Source organism: Patiria miniata, unplaced genomic scaffold (assembly GCF_015706575.1).
Source record: "Patiria miniata isolate m_02_andy unplaced genomic scaffold, ASM1570657v1 HiC_scaffold_1, whole genome shotgun sequence".
In the NCBI taxonomy this organism is placed as follows: domain Eukaryota; kingdom Metazoa; phylum Echinodermata; class Asteroidea; order Valvatida; family Asterinidae; genus Patiria; species Patiria miniata.
The window spans coordinates 10,814,545-10,838,413 of NW_024037047.1; the positions used below are offsets into that span (position 1 = coordinate 10,814,545).

Here is a 23,869-nt window from a genome sequence, read left to right on the forward strand (position 1 = left end):
AGTTTTTATTCCTTGCTAGACCCCAATTCTTTTTAGGGAAATCCTGATGAATCGCAGGGAAATCGGGGTGATTGTGGTTGTCGTTATAGCTGTAATCGTTGTTGTTGTTGTCTTCGTTATATCTTCGTTGTCACTGTGGAAATTGTGGTTATTGTTTCCATTGTAGTCAATACTGTCCTTGTTGTATTCGTTGTTACTTTTGTCATCATTATTGTGATTATGGTTCTTGTCGTCATTATCGTTGTCTTAATCGTTATTCTCATCATTATATAGCCGTGATTGTGGTTAATTGTTGTTATTGTTCTCGTTATCTTTATCGTTATCTTTGTCAAATTTCTTAATTATTGCATACATATCTGTATATTTTTTATCACAACTGATACCATATGACATTTGTTTTTATCTGTAAAATGGAATTTTTAATTAATGAAGATTGGCATGTCAGAGATACTTTTGGGTTAAGACAGTTTTTGGACCTTTCAATGTAAAAGTACTTGTTTATTTTAAATTTAATTTAATTTATTTTATTTAATGTATTTGTATTAGCATTTTTATCTGTTGACTTGATCCAATTCAATCTTTGATTGCCACATCAAGTCTAATGAAAATAAACCATTTATCTATCTATCTATCTATCTATGATTACATATAACAGGCATGCAACTTTTCCTCGGATCAGCTGATTTCCTCTTTTTTTCACTTCCAATGTGTGCCATTGAAAATAGAAAAACACTATACAAAGTCTTGAAAATTAGATTTGAACTTCCTCTTTTTTTTGTGACTTCCCAGTTGCATGCCTGATATAAAAGGAGCCCAAGCCTGAAAGATTTGCTTGTGTCTTTGTCACTTAAAGCCACAGATACACCAACTGCCGGATTCTTCAAATGCACAGCAAAACGCTGTGTCATGTGAACACGCTATCAATACCACACAAATCTGCAGCAGTTCTACAGGGAGAATCTTTCCTATCAAAAGCCACCTGTCCTGTACCTCACAAAACATCATCTACTGCCTCACATGCACCAAATGCAACATGCAATATACATCGGCGAAACATGCACCACTCTAAAAACTCGCTTCAGGGGTCACAGATCTGATGCTTCACTCAATAAGAAAGATCAAGCCACCACCAAACACTTCAATCTTTCCCAGACCACAACATTTCTCTCATGCAAATTTTCGCTATAGAACAAATCACCACCAACTCCACCCAACTTCGCAAACTCTCAGAAATACAATGGATGCACCAACTCAACATAGTAGAACCAGCTGGGATGAACATCAAACATCAATAACACACCCTATCCAACCTAGCTCCCGCTTGACACCAAGGGCTGTGAGCTCCTCCTTTGTCCATTTTCTCTGTAGCTTAATTGTCCACTGTCATCTTCCTTTTCACTCCCGTCACTGTCTTATCTCGTACTCTCCGCTTCCTACAGACTCCACTCTCAGTCACCTCTAATACCATCCTAGTATAGCTGAATAGCTGAATAAGGATTTCACCACTCAAGACTCAAGACTCAATAGTTAACACACACACACACACCCACACCCAACCTGGTAAGTCCCCACACCATTAGTTTACCCTTCCTTCCAATGCCATTGGAGCAAATTCATAAACCCTTTTCGACTTGATTCAATCACCACAGTTATCACCCTTGTTTAAGTTCTGTAATTGTTGTTTAAGTTCGTTTTGTTTAAGTTTTGTTATTGTTTTTTTTTTTTACTTGTATAGATTCCTGAAGAAGAACAGTTTTACTGTCTCGAAACGTTGATTAATCCACTCCAGCCAGCAATGCATTGGTTCTGTGTCAACCTCTCTTTTTTGTTACCGCATATATACAGTTTCGTTTAACATCAAGTTTGATGGATAATAACCTGTCATGTCCTATTTTGAGTCAGGATGACTGAGTTGAATTGATTCTTGTTGATTTTTACTGCGAAGGATCCAGTACATGTATATCGATTTCGTTTGAACTAAGTTTAACTTGTATTTTTTTATTTTTTTTTTATAACCTTTTGACTTGCTGCACAATAGAAGAGCGATATTTTATTTTTGTTCTTGCTGAGGTTTTGGATTGGAAGTCCAACATTTTAGTTACAACAAGTAGGAGAACAGGTGGCCATTTATCTGACTCAGAGCTACTGATTAGCCATGGTTAGTTCACTCAAGCAGCTTGAACTTTTATTTATACCAAGCCAGTTTAGCTTGTTCCATACTTTGCCCTAGGGGAGATAGAGCCTGGACACTGGAAGTTTCATCATGGAGCTATTTTATAGCTCCATGGTTTCATGTTCCCCTGCTGGGACTGTACTGTACTGTATATGGTATTAGCATGTTGACTCCAGGATTACTGAGACTTGCCATTGTTAATAGTTTGGTCTTTAACTTTATGATGACCAGATGTAGCTCATCAAGTATTCACAAGGAAAGCTGAGTTTCTTGAATAGGGTTCTATATATAGATAAGAGACTTTACTCTCATGCAACATGGATGGTTAGATAGTTTTGTGTACATGTATCATGTATCTTTTGATCTTATCTTCTTTTTCTTTTCTTCTTGACAATGTAGCCATAGCTGAGTAATGTTTACTGGTATTATATTCCTTTATAGTTTAGTCATTTCTAATAGTATTTTGTTTTCTTCTTTGAATTGTTTTTTGCTTTGTGTATTTTTCCTGGCAAAATTCTTAAAAGCATATCCTCTTGTACATGTATTTTTTTTTTGTGTTTAGATATTATGGGCACTGTCTGAAAGTACTCTAAGGCCATCCGCTATTGGCACTGTGTTGGTTTTTGTTGGGTTTATTTACTTTTGTTTCCAATTCGATTTTATTCCAATTCATTTTTTTTCTCCAAATTTATTAATTTCTGGTTTTCTTTTCCAAAAGGTTCCTTTTTTTGTTTCGGTCACATTTCAAGTGTTTGTTCCTCAGTAGTTGATCTGAAATTTCAGTTTGGATAATTAAGAAAGTCATTTCCTTGTGTTTTTGGTGAATGTAAAACTTGCAGTTAATCCTGGATTAAATTTTTTTGAGAAGTTACATCGCAATTCAGTCTGTTTCTTTCTTTTTTGTCCCAGTTTTCTATTAAATATTTCGCGACTCTATCAATTTGGACCAGGCCTTTACAAATATTATTAAGTGAGCCATTTTTCTAAGTTACACAACTGACTAATGAAAGAAACATTCATCCAAGAATGCCATAAAGCCGGAAATTTGCAACAAGTCCAAATGCAATTCCAACAACTGGACAATAAAACAGAATGATAAAATCTCCAATAAAACTGCATCAGTTAAGAGAGATATCAAGGCAACTTGCAAGAGTACCAGACAAAAGAATGATTCTGTGAAGGCCCCGAGGCATAGATGGAAGAGTAAGGCAGTAACCCTTGGCAGTAACCCTTGCCGCTAGGAGAAAAGAGGAAGAGCGCGGGGCACTATGGGTAGGACACCTGCGGACGCTATTTTTTTAAACTCTTACCTAGCTGGAAATACCTGCCGGTCTAGGGAATATGCATAAGTAGATTGTTCTAAAGGTAAGTGGAGTGAAGTAGACCCGGCATATAAATGAAATGCTCTAAGGTGGATTAAAAAAATATTTTTAACAAAATTTAAAGGAAAGTACAAAAATTAAAAAAAAATTGAGTAAATTTGATCTACAATGTAACAATCAAATTTTGTGTTCATTTCAATTTTCAAATAAACATACAGAAATTTGAGATACGTTTTACAAATGTGAAGTACACATAATAGTATAATAAACTTATATTTTGCTGATTTCAGACCCCCCCCCCAAAAAAAGACATAAATTTAGCCTTTTGAGTGAAACCTATCCTTTCCTACTACTTTTGGAAATGTTAGTTCTATGCCTAAAAACAATGGCATACCAGTACCTGGTAAGATTTCACAGGAATATTAGCAAGCTTTCCATGTTTGTTTATTTAATGTCTTCAAAAATCAAAGTTGGGTTAGAATGTTGGTCAGTTGTTTGCCAGCAGATGTGCCCAATTTCCTTCCTTCCTTCCTTCCTTCCTTACAAGTGCAGACTTCATGGCTGAAGATAATCGCAGATAATTTTTAGGAAAATGAGGGCAGCTTTTGATTTGACATGCAAAATTTCTGCCTACCCCTTTTCATATATTGGATGAAAAAAACAACAACGAGATTGCCTGTTACAGGTAGATTTTTTTGTTAAAGGCTTTTGCCCCCACTTTTTAAAGGCCTCAACCCCAAAAAGAGGCAAAATTCTTGATTTGTTTTCTCATGATGTAGCGTTTGTCATCTGTCCAAATGCCAAGTAGGAAGTGAAATGATTAAAAAATATTTTCAATCACTTTTCAATATCATTGCCCCGCTCTTTAAAGGGTAAAAAAAAGGCTTCAAGTAATTTTAAACTTTTGAACGTATCCTGAGAGTTTCAAAGATTGTATGCTAAATGCATGGGCCCCCACAAGCCCACCCACGATACTTTTCTGTCATAAACCACGAAAAAGTCTGCATGTAAGACATGACAACCTTTCAATGGTTTTGTTCCACCATTTTACACTGTATTGCTTTCCATGTTAGTGCCGTTTCTACATTGCGTGCCATACTTGCTCAAAAAAAATGGACATTTAGCAAGCACCTACTATACTTTCTTCTCCTTATATATTTCATTTTAACGTTCCAATAATAGTGAATTGACAAAACCTGCATTGAATTCGTGTGTGTTCATGTACAGTTTGTATTGAAATGATTACATGACAGTGAGCACGAGTGCGTGACTCCTACTTTTACGTATAAACTGTTTTAGTAAATTTAAGAGTTTTACAGATTAAGGGCAGGCTTCAATAAAGACTTCGCGAACTGCTCGCGAATGTTCACGAATATCTGTCCGGCGCTAAGAGCAGAGCAGTTCGCGAACTTCGCGGTGCTACTCATCCATCCGTGGTCAAGTTAATGAGGTAGTCACGAAACCTGCGCCTTTGTTATGTTAATGTTCGTACTGAATAATTCACAGCACTTAGACATCTTATTATAATAAGGCGAAGTCAGCGAACATGCGTGCTCAAAATATATTGGGGTTTATTGGAGAGATTAATGTTCGCGAGCGCGAGCGGCGAAAGGTTTTGATAAGTGGCATGTGAAATAGCGATGTTTTTTCAATGCAGAAGTTAATCAAAAACATTAACGGATATTGGGACAATTTCCTAATATTTTTTAGGAAGGCTAGTGCGCAAGCACTAGCCTGTTGAAAATTTAGTTGAAGGAAACACGATTGCAGGGAAAAACTGAATGTAAAAACACGAATTAAATAATGATTAAGGACTCACACCGAATGCTGACCGCGACGTAGAAAAAAACGATTCTCTTCAGTTTGATATAATATTGTGATTAGTTTTTGACGATGATATAAATTATGCTGGAACTTAAAATCTCGTATTATGCTAATAAAACATGGTTGAAGAAATGAGCCGAAACAGGTAAGTCCATTCCGCTGGTTCAAAATATTGAGTGCAGGGAAGCCATGCAGTGCGGATCACTGGAACTTCCGTCCAGAAGCGATCCAACCAGACGGCACGCGGGTACGGTCTGAAAAAAAGGTGGAACCATTTTTGAAATTTTTTTTGCCGGAAAAATGGATCACAAATAAGGTTAAAAAGTTGCTCTTTGTTTCTTAAAAAAAAAAAATCAACAATAACCTTTATGTGGTGATAAGGTAACGCAATCGAAATGATTGATTTTATCAAATATATCTTTGACGAACAGCATAGAGTGACGTGACCAAAAAAAAACACTCACTCATGAAATTTACGACTGAAGTAATTGTTTGGTGAAAGTAGGTGTTCAAAGGTACTTATCCATATTTAGTAACATTATTTATTGTGAAATCCCCCCCCCCCCCCCACAGTAGTGTGGTTGGGGTCTACGAGCGAATACTTACCTGTAGAGCGAATACTACATATGCATTGTTCCCTATGCCGGCAGGCAATTTGCTAAGAGTTTTACACAATAGCGCCCTCACGTGTCCTACCCACGACGTCCTGTGACATGCGCACTACGTTAGCGTCCTCTTTTTCTTGCGTAAGCACTCAAGGGATCGAGTATAGTGGGGAAGGAGGGAGGGGTGCTCTACAGGTAAGTATTCGCTCGTAGACCCCAACCACACTACTGTGGGGGGGGGGGGGGAGTCTCAGCACTCTACTTACCTGTAGAGCGAATACTACATATGCATAGACTCGCACCGAGTAAGGCGGTGGGTATACGCGAATTACCGTATGTCTACAGGGGTGTAGGACATGAGGCGTGGCCAAAGGCAAACACACCAAACCAAAAAACCTACACCCCAGACGCTCTAGGCTTCACCTCGTAAGGGGAACCCAAAGAGCTTGTGCGCAAAAAGTCAGGGGGGTGTAACCATTATGGGGATGAACACATGAAGGGTACACCTAATTAAACTTAATGCCCATAAAAATATATACATGTATATTTATATGCTCACCCGTTAGTGCTTCCGTGAGGCCCGACTGGCCGCCAGTAGCACTTCTCTTCCAGCCTTGCCATCTGCCTGGAGGACATCCTTCAGGTAGCATTCGGAGAACGTGTTAGGGTTCTTCCAGCAGGCTGCCTTGACGATGTCACCTAGGGGGACACCCTTAAAAAAGGCCCACGAGGTGGACACTCCCCTGACCTCATGCGCTCGAATGGGTCCCTGGGTCGCTGGCCAGCCGCCCGGTACGGAATGGATAGCTGTCACGATCCAGCGAGTGATTGTATCGCGGGACGCCGGCCCATGGGGCGGGGTCGTCGTGATGAACAATTTGTCGTGTCCCGTACGAAGCGACTTTGTACGGTTGACATACCACTTAAGTGCTCGAACTGGGCACCAAAGTTTGTCGTTTGTCTCGTTCGAAAAAGACTTGATGTCCGGTCTCTGACTGGTTCTTTGCGAGAAAACCGGCCGTAGGGATCAGGCGGACACCCCCCGGTTCCCACCGGATGTGTCCTGTCTGCATTGATAACGAGTTTAGTTCACTACGTCGTCGGGACGTAGCGACAGCCAATAGAAAAGCTACTTTGATGGAGAGTTGTAACAAAGTTGAGCAATTCATTGGTTCATAGGGAGCCTTCGCCAGTGTAGATAATACACTGAAGAGGTCCCAAGATGGGATTAATGTGCGTACTGGGGAACGAGTATTAAACATCCCCCTGATCAGTTGGCTAATTGCAGGGTTGCCGGAAACGGAGGAACCGTCCGAAAATCCCTGATGGATCGCGGCAACGGCCTATCGATAATTTTTGACCGTGGCCGTCGTGAGCCCACTGTTAAAAAGGTATAGGAGGAAATCCCCCACTTCCCCTACAGAAGTATTGGGGGGATGAATGGATTGCCGTCTACACCATTTAAAGAAATGGCGTAGTCGGCTATCGTACACCTTTCTGGTTGAGGCTCTACGGGACTGGGCTGCAATTGTTGCAGCTCGTCGCGAAAGGCCTGCTGAGCCGAGGGATCGCGTGACAATACCCAGCACGTCAGGTTAAGATCCCCCGGAGCCTGCTGACTGATTCCCGAGCCAGGCTGATAAAGGAGATTGGCCCTTCTCGGTAGAATTACCGGGCGGTGAACCAAGAGTCGGACGAGCCGGGGAAACCACGGCTGGCGGGGCCAGAACGGGGCTATGAGGAGAATTCGGCAATCCTCCTGCACGATCTTGGTCAGCACTCGAGAAACGAGGGTGATGGGTGGGAAGGCATAGGCCAGTAGGCCGTCCCACCGCACCGACAGTGCATCGGTCTGCCACGCGTTGGGATCTGGGCCCCTCGCACAGTAGATCGGTAGCTGATTGTTCATTCGCGACGCGAATAGGTCCACATGCGGCTGGTCGATTAGTCGAAGGATACGTTCAAAAGTTTACTGAGCCACCTGTGGGAGAAGTGACCACTCTGTCGGGGCGATCCAGCCTCTAGAGAGAGCGTCGGCTGTGACGTTCTCTTCCCCCGGGATGTGGACTGCCGACAGTGCTATCCCGTGATGTATGCACCAGAGGGTGAGATCCCACGTTAGTGCACACAGATGGCCTGACCGAGTGCCACCCTGGTGATTGATGTATGCCACCACTATGGCGTTGTCGCATCGTACCAGGACTGCTTGCCCTCTGACGTCCGACCGGAAATATTTTAGTGCGTTGGTGACTGCCAGCATTTCCAAGATGTTGATGTGGGATGACTGATGTGCGGGGCCCCATACGCCCGCGACCTGTCGCGGGTGGAGGGTAGCCCCCCCAGCCGTACCCTGACGCGTCGGTTGTGATAAGTACCGACGGGCGGGGCGGGCGGAAAACGCGGCCCTGCGTTATATTGGCCGACTAGCCACCAACGAAGGTGGGGGACTAGCCAAGACGTAGTGGGTACCGGATGGTCGATCGGGTGCCAGCAGGGTCTGTAGAAAGAAAGCAGGTGAAGTTGAATTGGCCTCATCCTCAGCCTGCAAAACTCCACTAAGTCCACCAGACTGGCCATAAGGCCCAACAGCCTGAGCCAGGCTCGGGCCGGAGCCACTACCGTCGGGAGGAAGAGGGACACGCACTGCCGAAGGTTCAGCAGGCGGTCCTCCGATGGACGGGCCAGTCCCCTGCAAAGATCGAGGGATGCACCTAGAAAGGTGGGAACCTGAGAGGGGATTGGATGGGATTTCTTGGTGTTGATGAGAAATCCCAGGTCGGAAGCAAGGTGCCACGTGAGTTGGAGCGCCGCTTCCGTCTCCCCTCGAGAACGACCCACTACTAGCCAATCGTCGAGGTACATGAATATCATGATCCCTCGTCGCTGCAGTGCCGCCCCGATCGTCTTCACGATCCGGGTGAACACCCGCGGAGAAGTGGATAGCCCGAACGGGAGCACCACAAATACATACAGTATATTTTTGTATTGGAAACGTAGGAATTTGCGGTGCTCCAGCCTGATCGGTACGTGAAAGTACGCGTCTTTCAAGTCTATACTGGCCGCCCACGCGGGCGAGATGATCGATTCGAGAATGGTCCGTAACGTTTCCATGCGGAAACGTTTCAGACGTATGAACTTGTTGAGGGGTTTTAAGTTCAATATTGGACGCCACACGCCGGTCTCCTTCTTGGGGGCCAAGAAGAAGGTTGACATGAAACCCGCCCGGGTCCCCCCTTGGGGGACAACACGAACTGCTCTCTTTAGAAGGAGGGCGTCGATCTCCTCCTCGAGGGAGCGGCGTTTTGCTGTGTCGGGCGGTACGGGCGTTGTCCGAATAAGCATGTCCGACGGGGGGGGTCCTCGTAAACTCGAGCGCGTAACCGCTGCTGATCGTTTCGAGGACCCTACGGTCGGAAGTCACCTGCACCCAGGACCCCACGAACTCCTGAAGGCGGCCTCCCACGGGTCCAGCGGCGGGAGGCCGCTCAGAGACGCATAAGTCACTTGCGCCAGGCCCCGGTGTACCGGGGAGTGGGCGCACGGAAACCGCGTCCCGACTGGGGACGCTGTCCGGTATGTGGTTGTGAATAGCGCAGGCCGACCGCCTTATCGGCGCGCCCACGAAATCCACCACGGGCCGCTCTGACCGGGGGGCGGCGCCGGGGAATGACAAAAGATGGCTGTTTCTTTGTCTTGTCCGTTTTCGGCTCGGCCGGTTTCTTGAGATTTATTTTCTCAGTGGCCTTGAGGCGCTTTGCCTCGGCCTCCATGGCCTCCTGGAACTTACCAGAAAATAAGTCCGGGCCTGACAATGGAAGTTCGTCGAGATGCTTACGTGCTCCAGGTGAAGGGAGGAAAAGCGCATCTAGCACATTGGCGCGGCGTGACGATGTTGCCAAGGTCGACATTCTAGCAAACTGGTCGAGAGTGGAGCATAGGCGTGTGGGGGCTGTAATTCTGGAGGGGACTCCGGCGCACGGCTAACCGTGTGTGGTATGTCCCTTTGGCCTGGAGTCGGCCAACTGTGACCGTAATCTCCCTGTCGGCCCGACAATGAGGCCGCGAGGGACTGAAAAGCCTCCAAAAAATCATCGCGTGAGATCGGGTCGCCACCCTTGTGGCGTTTCCCACGGTGTGATCAGCCGGATGACTCGCTAGAACTCGTCGAAGAACGGCGGGAACGGCGGCTCTTTTTTGATTTTTGATTTTTTGCAGAACGACTCCGAGTAGTTGCCGAGGATTGCGGGGACACTGGGATGCCCGAACAACAAATAAAATCTGATGTAGAGGCATGGCCCTCCGAGCGTAGCGTTAACGCTCTGGGGGAATCCCAGGGATTCGGCTCTACGCTATCAATAGCCCGGGCGGCCGACAGCGCCCCCACGCCGGTAACATAGGCGGGTGCTGTACGGTCGATTAGCCGGCCATATAACAGCCCATCCCCAGGCATCGTGGTAATCACGGGGCTGGGTGGGCCTGGGTGCACTGAGCCATGGAGGAGTACTTCCTCCGGCTGCGTGTGCCCCGTAGACGGGCCAGGGACAGGCACGGTGCGCCCCGTAGTGGGGCCACCCTTTGCCGTACGTCCCTTTTTGGGTACTGCCCCGGTGTCAGACAATTTCCTTGTCTTGCCGGTGCGTTTCCCCTTCAGTTGGGCGGACCCGTGAATATTGACCGAAGACGGTGGGGTTGTACGGCCCCCCGCTTGATCAACGGGTCCGTCAGCTCCGACAGCCGGCAGTGGCTGAAGAGGCCGACTAGGGGACTGCTGCCGCGGTGACGTACCATCACCGGTGCAGTCCCCCGAGAACTCGGGCTTGTCTGGTGGGATGTACGTCCCTCCATTATCGACACACCCAGTCCTCCCCAACTTCCTAGATTTACTCATTTCCTACTTCACTTTCACTCAAAATACTTCACTAGAACAACTCTACAATAAACACGTTCTCTTTATTTCTTCGAAATAGCTTTCTCTAAACAAAAGAGGTACAAATAAAATAGTGAAATTCAGGTCGATTGAAATTCCACGTTATACCTCGCCTGCGGCTAAGAGAAAAAGAGGACGCTAACGTAGTGCGCATGTCACAGGGCGTTGTGGGTAGGACACGTGAGGGCGCTATTGTGTAAAACTCTTAGCAAATTGCCTGCCGGCATAGGGAACAATGCATATGTAGTATTCGCTCTACAGGTAAGTAGAGTGATGTAGACACAATGTTTTTTCTTTTTTATTAGTTTATTTCATTTATACTGTCGGCCTTAATAGAAAAAAAAATCAAGGCAGTCTGATTATATGAAGAATATAATACATGTACATGAAACAGCCGTTGTAAATAATGCGGGACTTTCCCAGAGCACGAAATCGTAGCTTGGCATGTAGCTGGCACGCAATGATGAGAAATAATCAGCTCCCGATACCGGGGCCGAACAATGCATGCATTGAGTACCTATCAATTCTGGGAACACGATGACTGCCGGCGCTTGTACTTGTTCGCGAACGTACGCAGCAACTTGAGAGGCATCATGTCCAGTGGGAAACTGACACGAATGAGGTGCAGAATTTTGCCTTCTTTGCTGAGCCTTCACATCATAAACGAGGAGCAGAGCTACATATCAAGAACTTGCTGATGTACTTATTTTGCCGAGCAGCAGTACAGACCAACTCTGCAGGAAAACATGACGATTTGCTATGCCTTCCGTTGCCATCACAATTATGCGAATACATATACTTGTCTCGTCTTGTCTTGTGGTACTGCCCAACACCCCTAAATATGGGCCAACCGGGCAGGGTTGCGCTTGATGAAATTGCGAAAGAGACTGAGAGACCGAGTTATTTTTTTTACTGGCTTCAATGTTCATGTATATCAATTATCATACAATTTAAGGTAATCGTGTTTATTGTAATAATTATACTTTAGGACACCCCTTATATTTTATTTCCCTTCATAAATAACATGCCCTATTCCCACAAAATTAAGCCAGCTGATATTCAACATTATCTTGGCGAACTATGAGGACATGTACATGTACTGTGTAGCCAAACGTTTAGGTCCTAAAACAAACATAATAATATAGGAGTCTATTCGTTCTCTTAATGAAACGGAGCCCTTATTAACACACTAATTTAAGCCTTATTTCCTAAAAAGTAATTAAGCATATTAGAATGCACAAACCCTAATGGGAGATTTTGACGAGGAGAAAATTGTAATATGCATGCATTTATAATTTATATTCAAAACCGCCCCTAGCAATACACATTGCAGTTCTAAGCTGTCCGAGTTTAAATGTTAAATGCCTCATTTTGTGACTGGGCAATTTCGCCATCATGTATTTTGTAATCAGTGTATTAAAGATTAAATTGATTTCATTTTTTGTTTAACGACAGGTGTTTAATAGTGTTACATACGCCAATCAGATCCATCAGAATGCAAATCATAGGTCCCCAATAATCCTCCTGTTGAAAAAGTGTAGCATACAAGCCATGAAAATTTAAAGCATTCTCGTAGTTTCCAAAATGACCCAGACAGCATGACATAATAATAAATAAACAATTTCCGGAAAAAAATAATACAAGAATAAAAACTGAGTACCGGTTTTAGGTTTAGTTTTACAATTTCCCAATCCAAAGGCAAATACAGGCCGATCTATTACTGTTGATGTTTTTCAATATAAAATGCTTAAGTGAATAATAGTCAAAGGAGTGGAAATACGCAACAGAGTAGAGCTGAATGGGTCTCCATGGGTCTCGCGAAGCACTGTGCCTTTTTAACACCAGCATTCTCTGAATTTAACCCTTCCAACTGCACATTCTCAGTCTGTTCCAGACAGGGACTGCAGCGTTGATGAAAGTTGGCTGATTTACGACATAAAAAAATGCACAATTAGACATTTTAACAAAACTAATTAATGAGCAGGCAAAATCCCCCCCCCCCCCCAATTTAAAAACATCGAACAGAAGGACATTTGGTTATTTCAGCGTCATCAAATCACCCGAACACAGTGAAGAAGAAAAAAAAAGATGAATCACAATATACCTACCGATAACTTAGTTATGGTAAATTAATTACAAAAATACTTTAGAATTTCATGGCGAGTAGAATCCATATTATATTGAAGCAGGGATCAAGACGGCAGCAGAGCCAGCCTAAAGCATCCTTTAAAATTATGGCACCTGGTGTCAAGTCATTTTCAAGAAAATTGTATTTTTGTATACATTTCCAACGGTGGTCAGCCGACCACCGTTGGAAAAACCTAACTATTTTTCAACTACTACTCCAAATTACAATTTTTTTCAGTCCAAAATTTGTTTGCTATTGGTTACATGTTCATGAACGGGTGCAGGCCAGCTAGACTGGTTCCCTTACCTTACAATTTTCTGACATCCATAAATTGATTCATTTTATCTTTTGTGGAGTCAGGGAACCAGACTACTTAAACATTTTTGTTTTTCTTGGTTTTTCAAGCATTTTCGTAACACAAAACTTCAAACATGTCAGTTAAACAATATCTGATCTATTATACTAACCCCTCAAACAGTTCATTTCTGAAAATTGCAGCAAAAGCCAATGATGTACATGTATATTCCCTTTAAGCATGCTGCATGGCAGCAGCTGCACTAGTATCACGATGGAGGAATCCTCCATGGTATCACGTACGGCCAGTCGCAAGCGTCTAAGACAGCTTTCACCGTACTTTTTATTGCTCAGTTTTGGTTTCGGTTTGTTAATAACTTTATTAATTGATAATTCATTTCAGCAACACATGTCTTCTTGTACCAGTACATTAAATACACATGTGAATCTTATTTTTATTCTTCAAGGCTCGGCGTATAAGCCGCCCTGCGTATAAGCTGCATTAAACATTTTCATGGGCAAAATCAACGATAAGCCGCGGCTTATATTCCGAAAATTACGGTACATGAAATGCATGCACCACCTGAAGAAAACGGACACAACGGAGAGTCCGCATGAACTTTTCACGTGCGTGCGCTCGGAAAGGTGAAACTTGAACTCTTCGCATTATTATTTTTACATTTCGTGCTTCTCATGCATCGCAGTTGCTTGCAATTTTCTTTCGGTGCATTGCCGCTGTTATTTATTATATTATTATTAATAATATCGATACCAAACATTCGTACCGATATGTCGTATCGTGAACGAATGTATCGCGATGCACCGATGTATCGATGTATCGTTTCAGCCTTAACAGTAAACAGCCGCCGGTAACTCCAAATGATGCCTGGCGTGAAAAGGGTATTGCTGGTTTGGCTTCTTGCCAAAACAAGAGCGTGGGAACTTGTCTAGCACAAGACAGACAGGTAGATCGTCATGACGACGAAATGTCACCACCAATGCGATGCTGTGAATACGTTCCCGCCAAACTGGAGTTAACTGGCAGGCAATAAGACTCGCCCTAACATCCCATGTATATAGGCATAACCATAGTAACATTATTGTCAAGGATATCTAGTGACGTGTGTCGGCTTCGTAAATATTCATGATACAGTTTCTAAACTGCATGGTGGAAGTTGATTACCCGTTCTCTTCAGTTTATTGCTATTACATTTTCTTTCCAATTCTGTAACAAAATTTTCATATGTATTTTTGGAGAAACAGGAAATGATTTATTCCATCCTAATTGGACGCTTTGTAATATTCCTCTAAAATAACGGTTGATGTTTTAATTGCTTTTGCGGTCATTACACATAAGAGTGAATGATTTTTCGGCTCTAACATTTGGTCTGGGTGCAATAAAATAAAATTTATATTGAAACCTCCTTCTAAAGTGGATTTGTTTTATATTGCTATAAAAAAAAAGGCATTTCAAAAAAGACGGAAGTATTTATTTTCGAGGAGAAACTCTGAGCACGGCCGGGGGGATCGAGAGCAACTTGAAGTTGTTTTATTGATAAACGTATTAGGCCCGATGGATTCTTCACTAATTCTACATTACGAAAGAAAAATAGAAAGGACTACATGCAGACAACATCTCCAATAAATAAGTTCTATAGAATGCAGAAATCAGAAGCCATGGATAGTACACTTTTCCGTATCACGACAATCGGTCTTAATTATATAAAAAAAAGTGCAATTCATATCCAAATAATTTAATTAGATCGTATTTTGAGGGAAAATGCTTCCTGACAATACAATTTTGCAGTCTTTGGAATTGATGAATACTGCAGGGTTAAAATATTGCCCAAGCCAGGGTCAAAAAAACATGCAGTGTGGAATTTTCTTTCTGATTTCACGAAGTTGATTTCCACTTGTCAACATTTAACAAACGATGTGTCGGAAATTTGCCACCTATCAAAAAACAAATTTCAGGAAAATAATCGGGAATACAGCGCCTTGCTCCTGGTTTAATAACAAATACTGCCGACGCAACAAAGCCTGAATATTACCGGAGCACTGAACAGTAGCTGGTTACGCGAACTCCGCGTACGATAGGTTCGCGCACTTCGCGAACTCAGCGGCTGTAGCATATTGGCGCATTGCCATGCGATGCAAATGAACCTGGAGAGCTTGACGTTTACTCCTAACTTGGGATCAAAATTAGTTCGCGAACCTCCGCTGACCTCGCGAACAGTAATTTTTTAAGCTTGCCCTAAATGCAACGTAATTGTAAATGTTGCATTTAATCTGTAAAATGTTATATATCTATATACTTACCCCATTTAGTTCCACTTCGCTGTCTGACATGACGGATCGTATTGACTGATGTGTAATGCGAGTACGACGTACACGACCATCACCACAGGTGGAACTACTGTCACTCTCATTCCCTAGTGTGTCTGTGCTGTTGTAGCTCACTAATGTACTTGCTTCAGATAACTCAGAATCTAAGCTGGAGATTTTCTCTGAGAACTTTTCTCTGCGTTCAATGATCTCTCTTGGTTCCATGCTTTTACTGTTGTCTGGAATGACATCGGTGTCATCTTTCTTCGCTTGGAATGTGATTCCTTCATCTATGCTGCTGCTATTGTTGTTGTTGACCATGTCTTTGATGCATGGTGCATGTTCGTCTTCTGAATGGAGTGTTTTGTTGTCACTGTGCTCTCCTGGATACTCAACGTCCACCTTGGACCCTATTGCACCTAAAGAATAGGACACATAAGATACATGTATTATTCTGACAACAATTATAAGGTGTCAACTAATGCTACTTCACCTATTAAATAAATGTCCTTCACATAACCATTGATAATCTAAACAAGCGGTCTTACCAATGTGAAACGTGTGTTTAAGTTCACGACAAAAAAGTGACTAGTATACAAATATCAAGTGGCTCAGTGTGGAATGGGAGGAATATTATTGCAAGGTAAAACCTGGACTTTTTCATTTCACGAGGCAAAGCCGAGTGAACTGGAAAAGTCCAGATTTTATCGAGCGATAATATTCCTCCCATTTTGCAATTTAAAGCCACTCAATATTTGTTTTATATAACTGACATATAGATCCTTGTCATTTGATATATTTGAACTTTTTTTTTCAATACACAACTGAAGGAAAATCCATTTCTCTCTTTCGAACCACCCCTTCACGAAAATGTTTGAACCTAACGCTGGAGCGCTGGCTCTTTGGAACAATACGCGCTACGCGCAACGCTGAACGCGCACACCAGCATTCATTTGCACACAAATACCACATCATGATCCTAACTGTTGAATAGTATTTCCCATTCCCCATGGGCGGATAGTACTTTTTGAGCCGCGGCGTGAATGGGAGCAATAACGAATGTCATGTGATGTGAGTTCCACCAATCAAATGACTAGGATCTGTATGTCAGTTATATAATAACTGAAGCACGCTGTATCCAAATTGCCAACAAGCCCCTCCCCTCCAAGTTAAGTCAAGGTCCACACGAAAGTCCACACATCTTCCAGCGTGTAGAGCGATATCAACAGCCTTGAAACCAAAGCTCACCACTCATCAACTCAAATAGCAAGGAGCTGATATCCATCAAACAAACTCTCTGACTCCCTTAGCCCGACACACTTCTCAACACTGTCTTCTTGCTCAGGTACTCTGAAATTCTCCAGTTTTGCAAAACTAAATTATTGCAACGATGTAAACAATTAGGAGTAACAATACATTAAAGATTGATTTTTGCAGGTGTTTTAAATGACTCCACAGTCTAACACATTGAAATTTAGCACCAAAAGAATATGGACAAAAATACACCTTTACGAAATGGCTGGAGAGGTTCATACTTGTTCCCAGACGGAACAGACCTTGAGTGCAGGAAAACATGCAAAACAAATAGGGGCCAACTTTACTCTCCCTTAAGCAGACAAAATTCTCCAAAATTTGTGTGAGGCAAAGACAAGGTCCTCAGTATTTCACCAGCCAAGTTTGAAGTCTCAACTCAATTGTTTAGGAGACCTTTCTTCAATATTTTGCATTTAAGAGTGAAAAATGGCAGCTCCATCATGAGCGACACATTCTGGCACCTGAAGGTGAGCTCTGTCTTCCACCTTGGAAAACCATCAGCTAACAAAAATGAACCAATCCCCAGTGTACCTTTGTGTTGTGCTTGGACGCAGCCTCACAATGTCAAAAAGGCTGCTATTAAGATTGTGTCAACCTCCTACAGAAGCTTACAGAGATTGGGTTGCTACGCTCTCTACATTGTCCACGTAAGCCTTGGCCTTGGTCTACTTCACCAACAAATATTCTACTGCATCAAAATCAATGTTGCCATGCGTGTACTTGGTCTCAGGGGCAAACAGCCATTACACCAATGGCACTTCTACTCCATGCATATTACTCTTAATTATGTGACAATAAAGTTCAATCCAGATTGAACAGTAGCAGTTTGCACCACATCAGCAAAAGCCATCTTTGATGATTGACTGATGGTAGGAGGAATGGATTAAGAGGTGACATCAATTGAGACATCCATACTGCAAGCCAGCTGGCTTCCAACTGACATACTGTAACAAACAGCCTGCTGAATAACTTTGTAGTGGTTTTAAGCACCAACATTCTTGCCCCAGTTACTTCTCCCAAACAACAAAACTTCCATGCTTTCAATTATTTTACTGACCTGCACCCGATTTCATGAAATTCATTGTAACTTACAATGCATCGCAGCACTGTGATGCGTCGTATCCCTACAATGCGTCGCAGGAAAGCTTTCCGCATAATTTTCCCTGAGTATTGTAGGAATCACCTCTTATCAGCATATTTGTCAAGTTCATCACATCCCGCCTATGTCTGAAAGGCTGGAATTGCTTTGTTTAATTTTGGTAGTAATGTCTTAAATTCCCATGTTCATAGAGATTGGCTACCTTCGATAGAGATAATAACCTCAGAAATTCCCATAAACTTTCCAGTATCAGATGCAGAACCAATCGGTATAAAAACAGTCCCATCCCATTTTTAACCTCAGTTTTAAACAATCAGTAGTTTTTTTTATATATACTTGGCAGGTTTTTTTTCTTTCTTGCCAACCAGTTATTCGGTCTTTGTGCGTGCTCGGTCCAAAATGTTTAACTGTCATTGTAATAACTGTAATTCCATTTGTCTTGTCCTTTGCATGTCATGTTTTTGAATTGTAAGCTTGCATGTTTACGTGTGACATTAATGTTATTTATTGTTAATTTCATTGTTTTGAAATGATATGGTTTTTTAATTAATATTGTGATTTTGTGAGGGGAGGCACAATTCAGCCTCTGGCTGCAATGTCTCTTTTTTGTATCATTGATCAAATAAATAAACCATTAATAATAATAGCTGCGACGCGTCCTGCGATCCATTTCACAAAACAGGTCGTACGTGCGACGCGTCGTAGGCGTATGTATAGCACAATTCGGTGACTATTTTATGTATTTATTCAGTGTACAGTAAATAGTCGTCTGATATTCAACAAAGAGTTGTTGTATCTCCTCTCGAAAAGATTTAAAAACGTAAAACGAAATGGCGGATGTGTGATGCGATTTTAAAGGAAAACAAGCTCTTGATGGACTGTTTAGCTGCTTTGAAATTTCAACTGCAATATTCCACACTAATTCATAATTATTCGATGCATTTTCTATTTACGACTTTATACTCGGACTAACTAATGAATGAAACTCAAAGACAATTTTTTTGTGCATCTTCGCCACAGCTTCAAGTTATTTATTTCAAACTTTGTTCGTTCGCCAGATACCGAATTGATATGGGCAAGCTGGCATCAAGTCATAGGGCTAGCAGGCCCGAAAGAAACATGTTAAACATATAATGGACTCCCAGGTCCCGTACATGTACGTCAATTATCAATTTGGCTCCCAGGCCAACCATTAATGAATGGGCACACATATGACCCAGTCCACATCTGTGGGGGACAGCCATGGCTGCGCTATGGAAATACAGCACATCCGGCCCCTGGGGTACGTAAGGGCGAGTGTGGCTGCCCCTTACAAAGTTCAAATCGCATTGTATTACTAAAAACATTAATATCAGTAACAATATCAGCAACAATATCAGTAACATGCCCATAAAACTAATGCTACATGTAAATTCATGTGTGTACATGTACATGTATTAGGCATGGGCTGTCTTCGAATCCTGTTAAAGACGCCACAAGTGCACAGCACACCCCAGGAAGAAGACCACACTAAACAAGAACATATTTACAATCTCCCCATCACTGCACTGAACTTAATTCCCTTGACACTGAATGTGTGATGCAATGCAGGAGACATAATCAGACAGCAGTAACTTCGTTCCCATATTACTGAGGTGAACCCCATCATACAAAAACAGAGCATGATTTGTCCTCTAAATCTCATCATGGGGTAAAAATGAAGCCCAAAACAGCCTTCAACGAGATCGCGTCCACCTGTTAATTGATCGGCGGACCTGGTCCATGGCTTTTTGATCCTTTGCTCCAAAGTAAAACAGGCGTGGCAGAATAGCTGACCAAACCAATGTGGTATGGGGGAAACTTTGACGACAAAGTTGCATGAAATATGCAATACGCTGCCTAATCTGAAACATGTCTGCGCTGACCATGTCATTAGTACCGATCCATGTCATTAGTACTGATATGAACTCTTTCTCAGTAGCTTGAGCTAAATGAATTACTTGGGGGGACAGGAGTGATTGGTCTTACTACATCAGAAAGGTAATTTCAACCGAATGGCCTGCCAGTTGAGTACAGCAGAAATGAATGCCCCCTATTTGAAGGACTGCGCCGCAAGATGCAAGTCCTTATTGCTAGTGGTTACAGCCCCTGCACATTGAAAATTACTACGGCACACATATACACCGTGACTGCCCTGGTAACACCTCCTGCAGAAAACTGCATCCCTTAAAATGACATCCCTTATAACTATTAAATGCGAAACAAAGGCCCTGTTTTGGAATCAGGGGCCCACAGGAATTGGAACTACTGCAAAGGGGTGTTAAGGTTGCTTGTTACAGCTGCAACAATGCATCAGTGTCAACAATGCCCAAAGAAGGCAGTACAAGTGGGGGCAGCAGGAGGCATTACAGTGGGGGAAGCAGGAGGCAGCACAGAGGGGGAAGCAGGAGGCAGCACAGTGCAGGCATGCAACTGGGAAATCAAAAAAAAAAGAGGAAATTCAAATTTTTCCCAGACTTTGTACTATGTGTTTCTATTTTCAATGGCACACATGGGAAGTAAAAAAAAAAAGGAAATCAGCTGATCTGAGGAAAAGTTGCATGCCTGACAGTGGGGGCAGCAGGAGGCATCACAGTGGGGCAGCAGGAGGCATCACAGTGGGGGCAGCAGGAGGCAGCACAGTGGGGGCAGCAGGTGGCAGCCCAGTGGGAGAAGCAGGAGGCAGCACAGTTGGGGCAGCAGGAGGCAGCACAGTGGGAGAAGCAGGAGGCAGCACAGTGGGGGCAGCAGGAAGCAGTACAGTGGGAGAAGCAGGAGGCAGCACAGTGGGGGCAGCAGGAGGCAGCACAGTGGGAGAAGCAGGAGGCAGCACAGTGGGGGCAGCAGGTGGCAGCACAGTGGGAGAAGCAGGAGGCAGCACAGTGGGGGCAGCAGGAGGCAACACAGTGGGAGAAGCAGGAGGCAGCACAGAGGGGGCAGCAGGAGGCAGCACAGTGAGGGCAGCAGGAGGCAACATAGTGGGGGCAGCAGGAGGCAACATAGTGGGGGCAGCAGGTGGCAGCACAGTGGGAGAAGCAGGAGGCAGCACAGTTGGGGCAGCAGGAGGCAGTACAGTGGGAGAAGCAGGAGGCAGCACAGTGGGGGCAGCAGGAGGCAGTACAGTGGCAGAAGCAGGAGGCAGCACAGTTGGGGCAGCAAGAGGCAGTACAGTGGGAGAAGCAGGAGGCAGCACAGTGGGGGCACCAGGAGGCAGTACAGTGGGAGAAGCAGGAGACAGCACAGTGGGGGCAGCAGGAGGCAGTACAGTGGGAGAAGCAGGAGGCAGCACAGTGGGGGCAGCAGGAGGAAGCACAGTGGGGGCAGCAGCAGGCAGCACAGAGGGGGCATCGGGAGGCAGCACAGTGGGGGCAGCAGGAGGCAGTACAGTGGGGGCAGCAGGAGGCAGCACAGTGGGGGCAGCAGGAGGCAGCACAGAGGGGGTAGCAGGAGGCAGCACAGAGGGGGTAGCAGGAGGCAGCACAGTGGGGGCAGCAGGGGGCAGCACAGTGGGGGCAGCAGGAGACAACACAGTGGGGGAAGCAGGAGGCAGCACAGTGAAGGCAGCAGGAGGCAGCACAGTGGGGGCAGCAGGAGGCAGCACAGTGGTGGCATCAGGGGGCAGCACAGTGGGGGCAGCAGGAGGTAGGACAGTAGGGGCAGCAGGAGGCAGCACAGTTGGGGCAGCAAGAGGCAGTACAGTGGGAGAAGCAGGAGGCAGCACAGTGGGGGCAGCAGGAGGCAGTACAGTGGGAGAAGCAGGAGGCAGCACAGTTGGGGCAGCAGGAGGCAGTACAGTGGGAGAAGCAGGAGGCAGCACAGTGAGGGCAGCAGGATGCAGCACAGTGGGGGCAGCAGGAGGCAACACAGTGGGGGCAGTAGGAGGCAGTACAGTGGGGGCAGCAGGAGGCAGCACAGTTGGGGCAGCAGGAGGCAGTACAGTGGGGGAAGCAGGAGGCAGCACAGTGAAGGCAGCAGGAGGCAACACAGTGGGGGCAGCAGGAGGCAGCACAACGGGGGCAGCGGGAGGCAGCACAGTGGGTGATGTGGTCATCACTGAAGCAGCCACGGTATTAGCAGGAAGAATACTTGAAAGGATCCGGGCCTTTGCTTTTGATGATCGACGTACCGATTTCCGTGTCATCTTAGCCCCATTAGGCTTAGCGGATTCAACTACCCTTCTTTGTCGAGGCATTGCTTTTCTGACTCGAGATTTCTGCTTGGGATGAAAAAGGTGCTGGAATTTAATACCTTACGGAGACATGAACACAATAGGGAACAAAAGATTGTATACGTCTCCAGAAGAACATTTCTATAGATGAATACGTCTCCACAAGAATTTCACGAAATAGATATATGGATTTTACTCAAAACTAGGAATTTCCAAGGTAGGTTGATCTGTCGCAAATGGAAGAGTTTTAGAAAAGGGATATTTAGTCCAAATTTCAGCTCAGGAAATTAATTCTGGTTAAAATAAGAGCATTTTGAAACTTCAATTTCACACTCGAAAACTTTACTACACGAGAACAAAGAAATGTCTCCACAAGGATACAAATTCCAGAATGGGTGTTGTAACACAATTGTGTGTGTCCCTGCGACTTCATTGTACAGACTAAAGTTGGTGAACTTAAGCAGTCAATCCCGAAGAACTCTGCTAGCAAATCACAGCAATAACAGGCAATAAATTAGCCAGTTAGAGTTACTGCAATTCAAGAAAAAAATCCAAGGCTGAACAACTGAAGACTATGCACATCACCTGATGCAGCTTCACCATACATGCCATAGGTCTAGTACCGTATTCCATAGAGCATGAAACTGCAATTCCAGTCAAAATATGCTCCAACAGGCAAGGCCAAATCACTGCAATTCCAATGAGATTATTACTCCAAAATCAGCCAAATAAATCCCATTGCTTAGGCAGCAGAGATCCAGTCAGCTAAATTCCACGAAAATGTATTCCACAGTGAAAATATCAGCCAGCATATTCCCAGAAATGAAATTTATCCAGCTTGCACAAAAAGCTGTGACAGAATGAGACACACACACACACACACGTGCATTTTCCCTCCTACACTTTAGCACTGTGTTCTACAACTGTGTCCTGATTGGTCCAATCTTGGAAATGGTTTAACATAATTGGTTAAAACTCCCTGCTGTGATTGGTCAAAACTATTAGTGCCAGGATCCTTCTCAGAATCCTTCTCAGGATCCCAGCTTTTGGAGAAAAGTCAATTTTGCAGGTATTTAAAGGGATACAAAAAAATATTTTTTTGTTAAAGATTTTGTGTGTGTTGTAATAGAGCATTTTATACACCTCACATTATTAAGCTGTTAGAATTTACACACTGGCCCTCATGGCAGTGTTAATTGCAAAATAAGCTGGTTGAAACCATGAGTAGCAGTAAACACATGTTTCCCCAAGTATAATGAATTTTGTCAAAATACATGCATTGTGACAAAATTTCTTACACACATTGTCTCGGTATTATAGTTTTGTTTATGTATTTTTTTATGGCATAAAAATGGCTAAGAAAAGACCGCTTCTTATTATGCGATGACCACTAGACACGTCTAAATTGCGACGTGTTTTAAGCCGATGTCAAGGAACTTACGACGCTTTCAACACATCGCAGGTTTCGAGAAATGGATTATACGACGTGTCGCGAGTTGCGACATTTTACACGTCGTAACTCCGGTTGCGACGTGTCGCAGTGCTTCATGAAATTGGGTGCAGGTCATGCAGGCTCTGGCAGGCCACTACTAGGGCAGAAATAGTTTTCTTTGTTTGTGCATATGTCCCATTACTTTCAAGCAGGGTAGAGACCAAGTATAAAAGTCTGCTG

General features: G+C 43.9%; 1 protein-coding gene across 2 annotated transcripts in view; it reads right to left on the bottom strand.

The window, feature by feature from the left end:
- The window catches only part of LOC119723028 (MAP kinase-activating death domain protein-like), a 56,297-nt gene that overhangs the window by 29,733 nt on the left and 2,695 nt on the right, over positions 1-23,869 (bottom strand). For both annotated transcript variants that reach the window (XM_038193510.1, XM_038193518.1), the window contains exon 3: positions 15,593-16,017. In XM_038193510.1, coding sequence (XP_038049438.1) covers positions 15,593-16,017 — 425 coding nt within the window. The remainder of the gene's footprint in view (positions 1-15,592; positions 16,018-23,869) is intronic.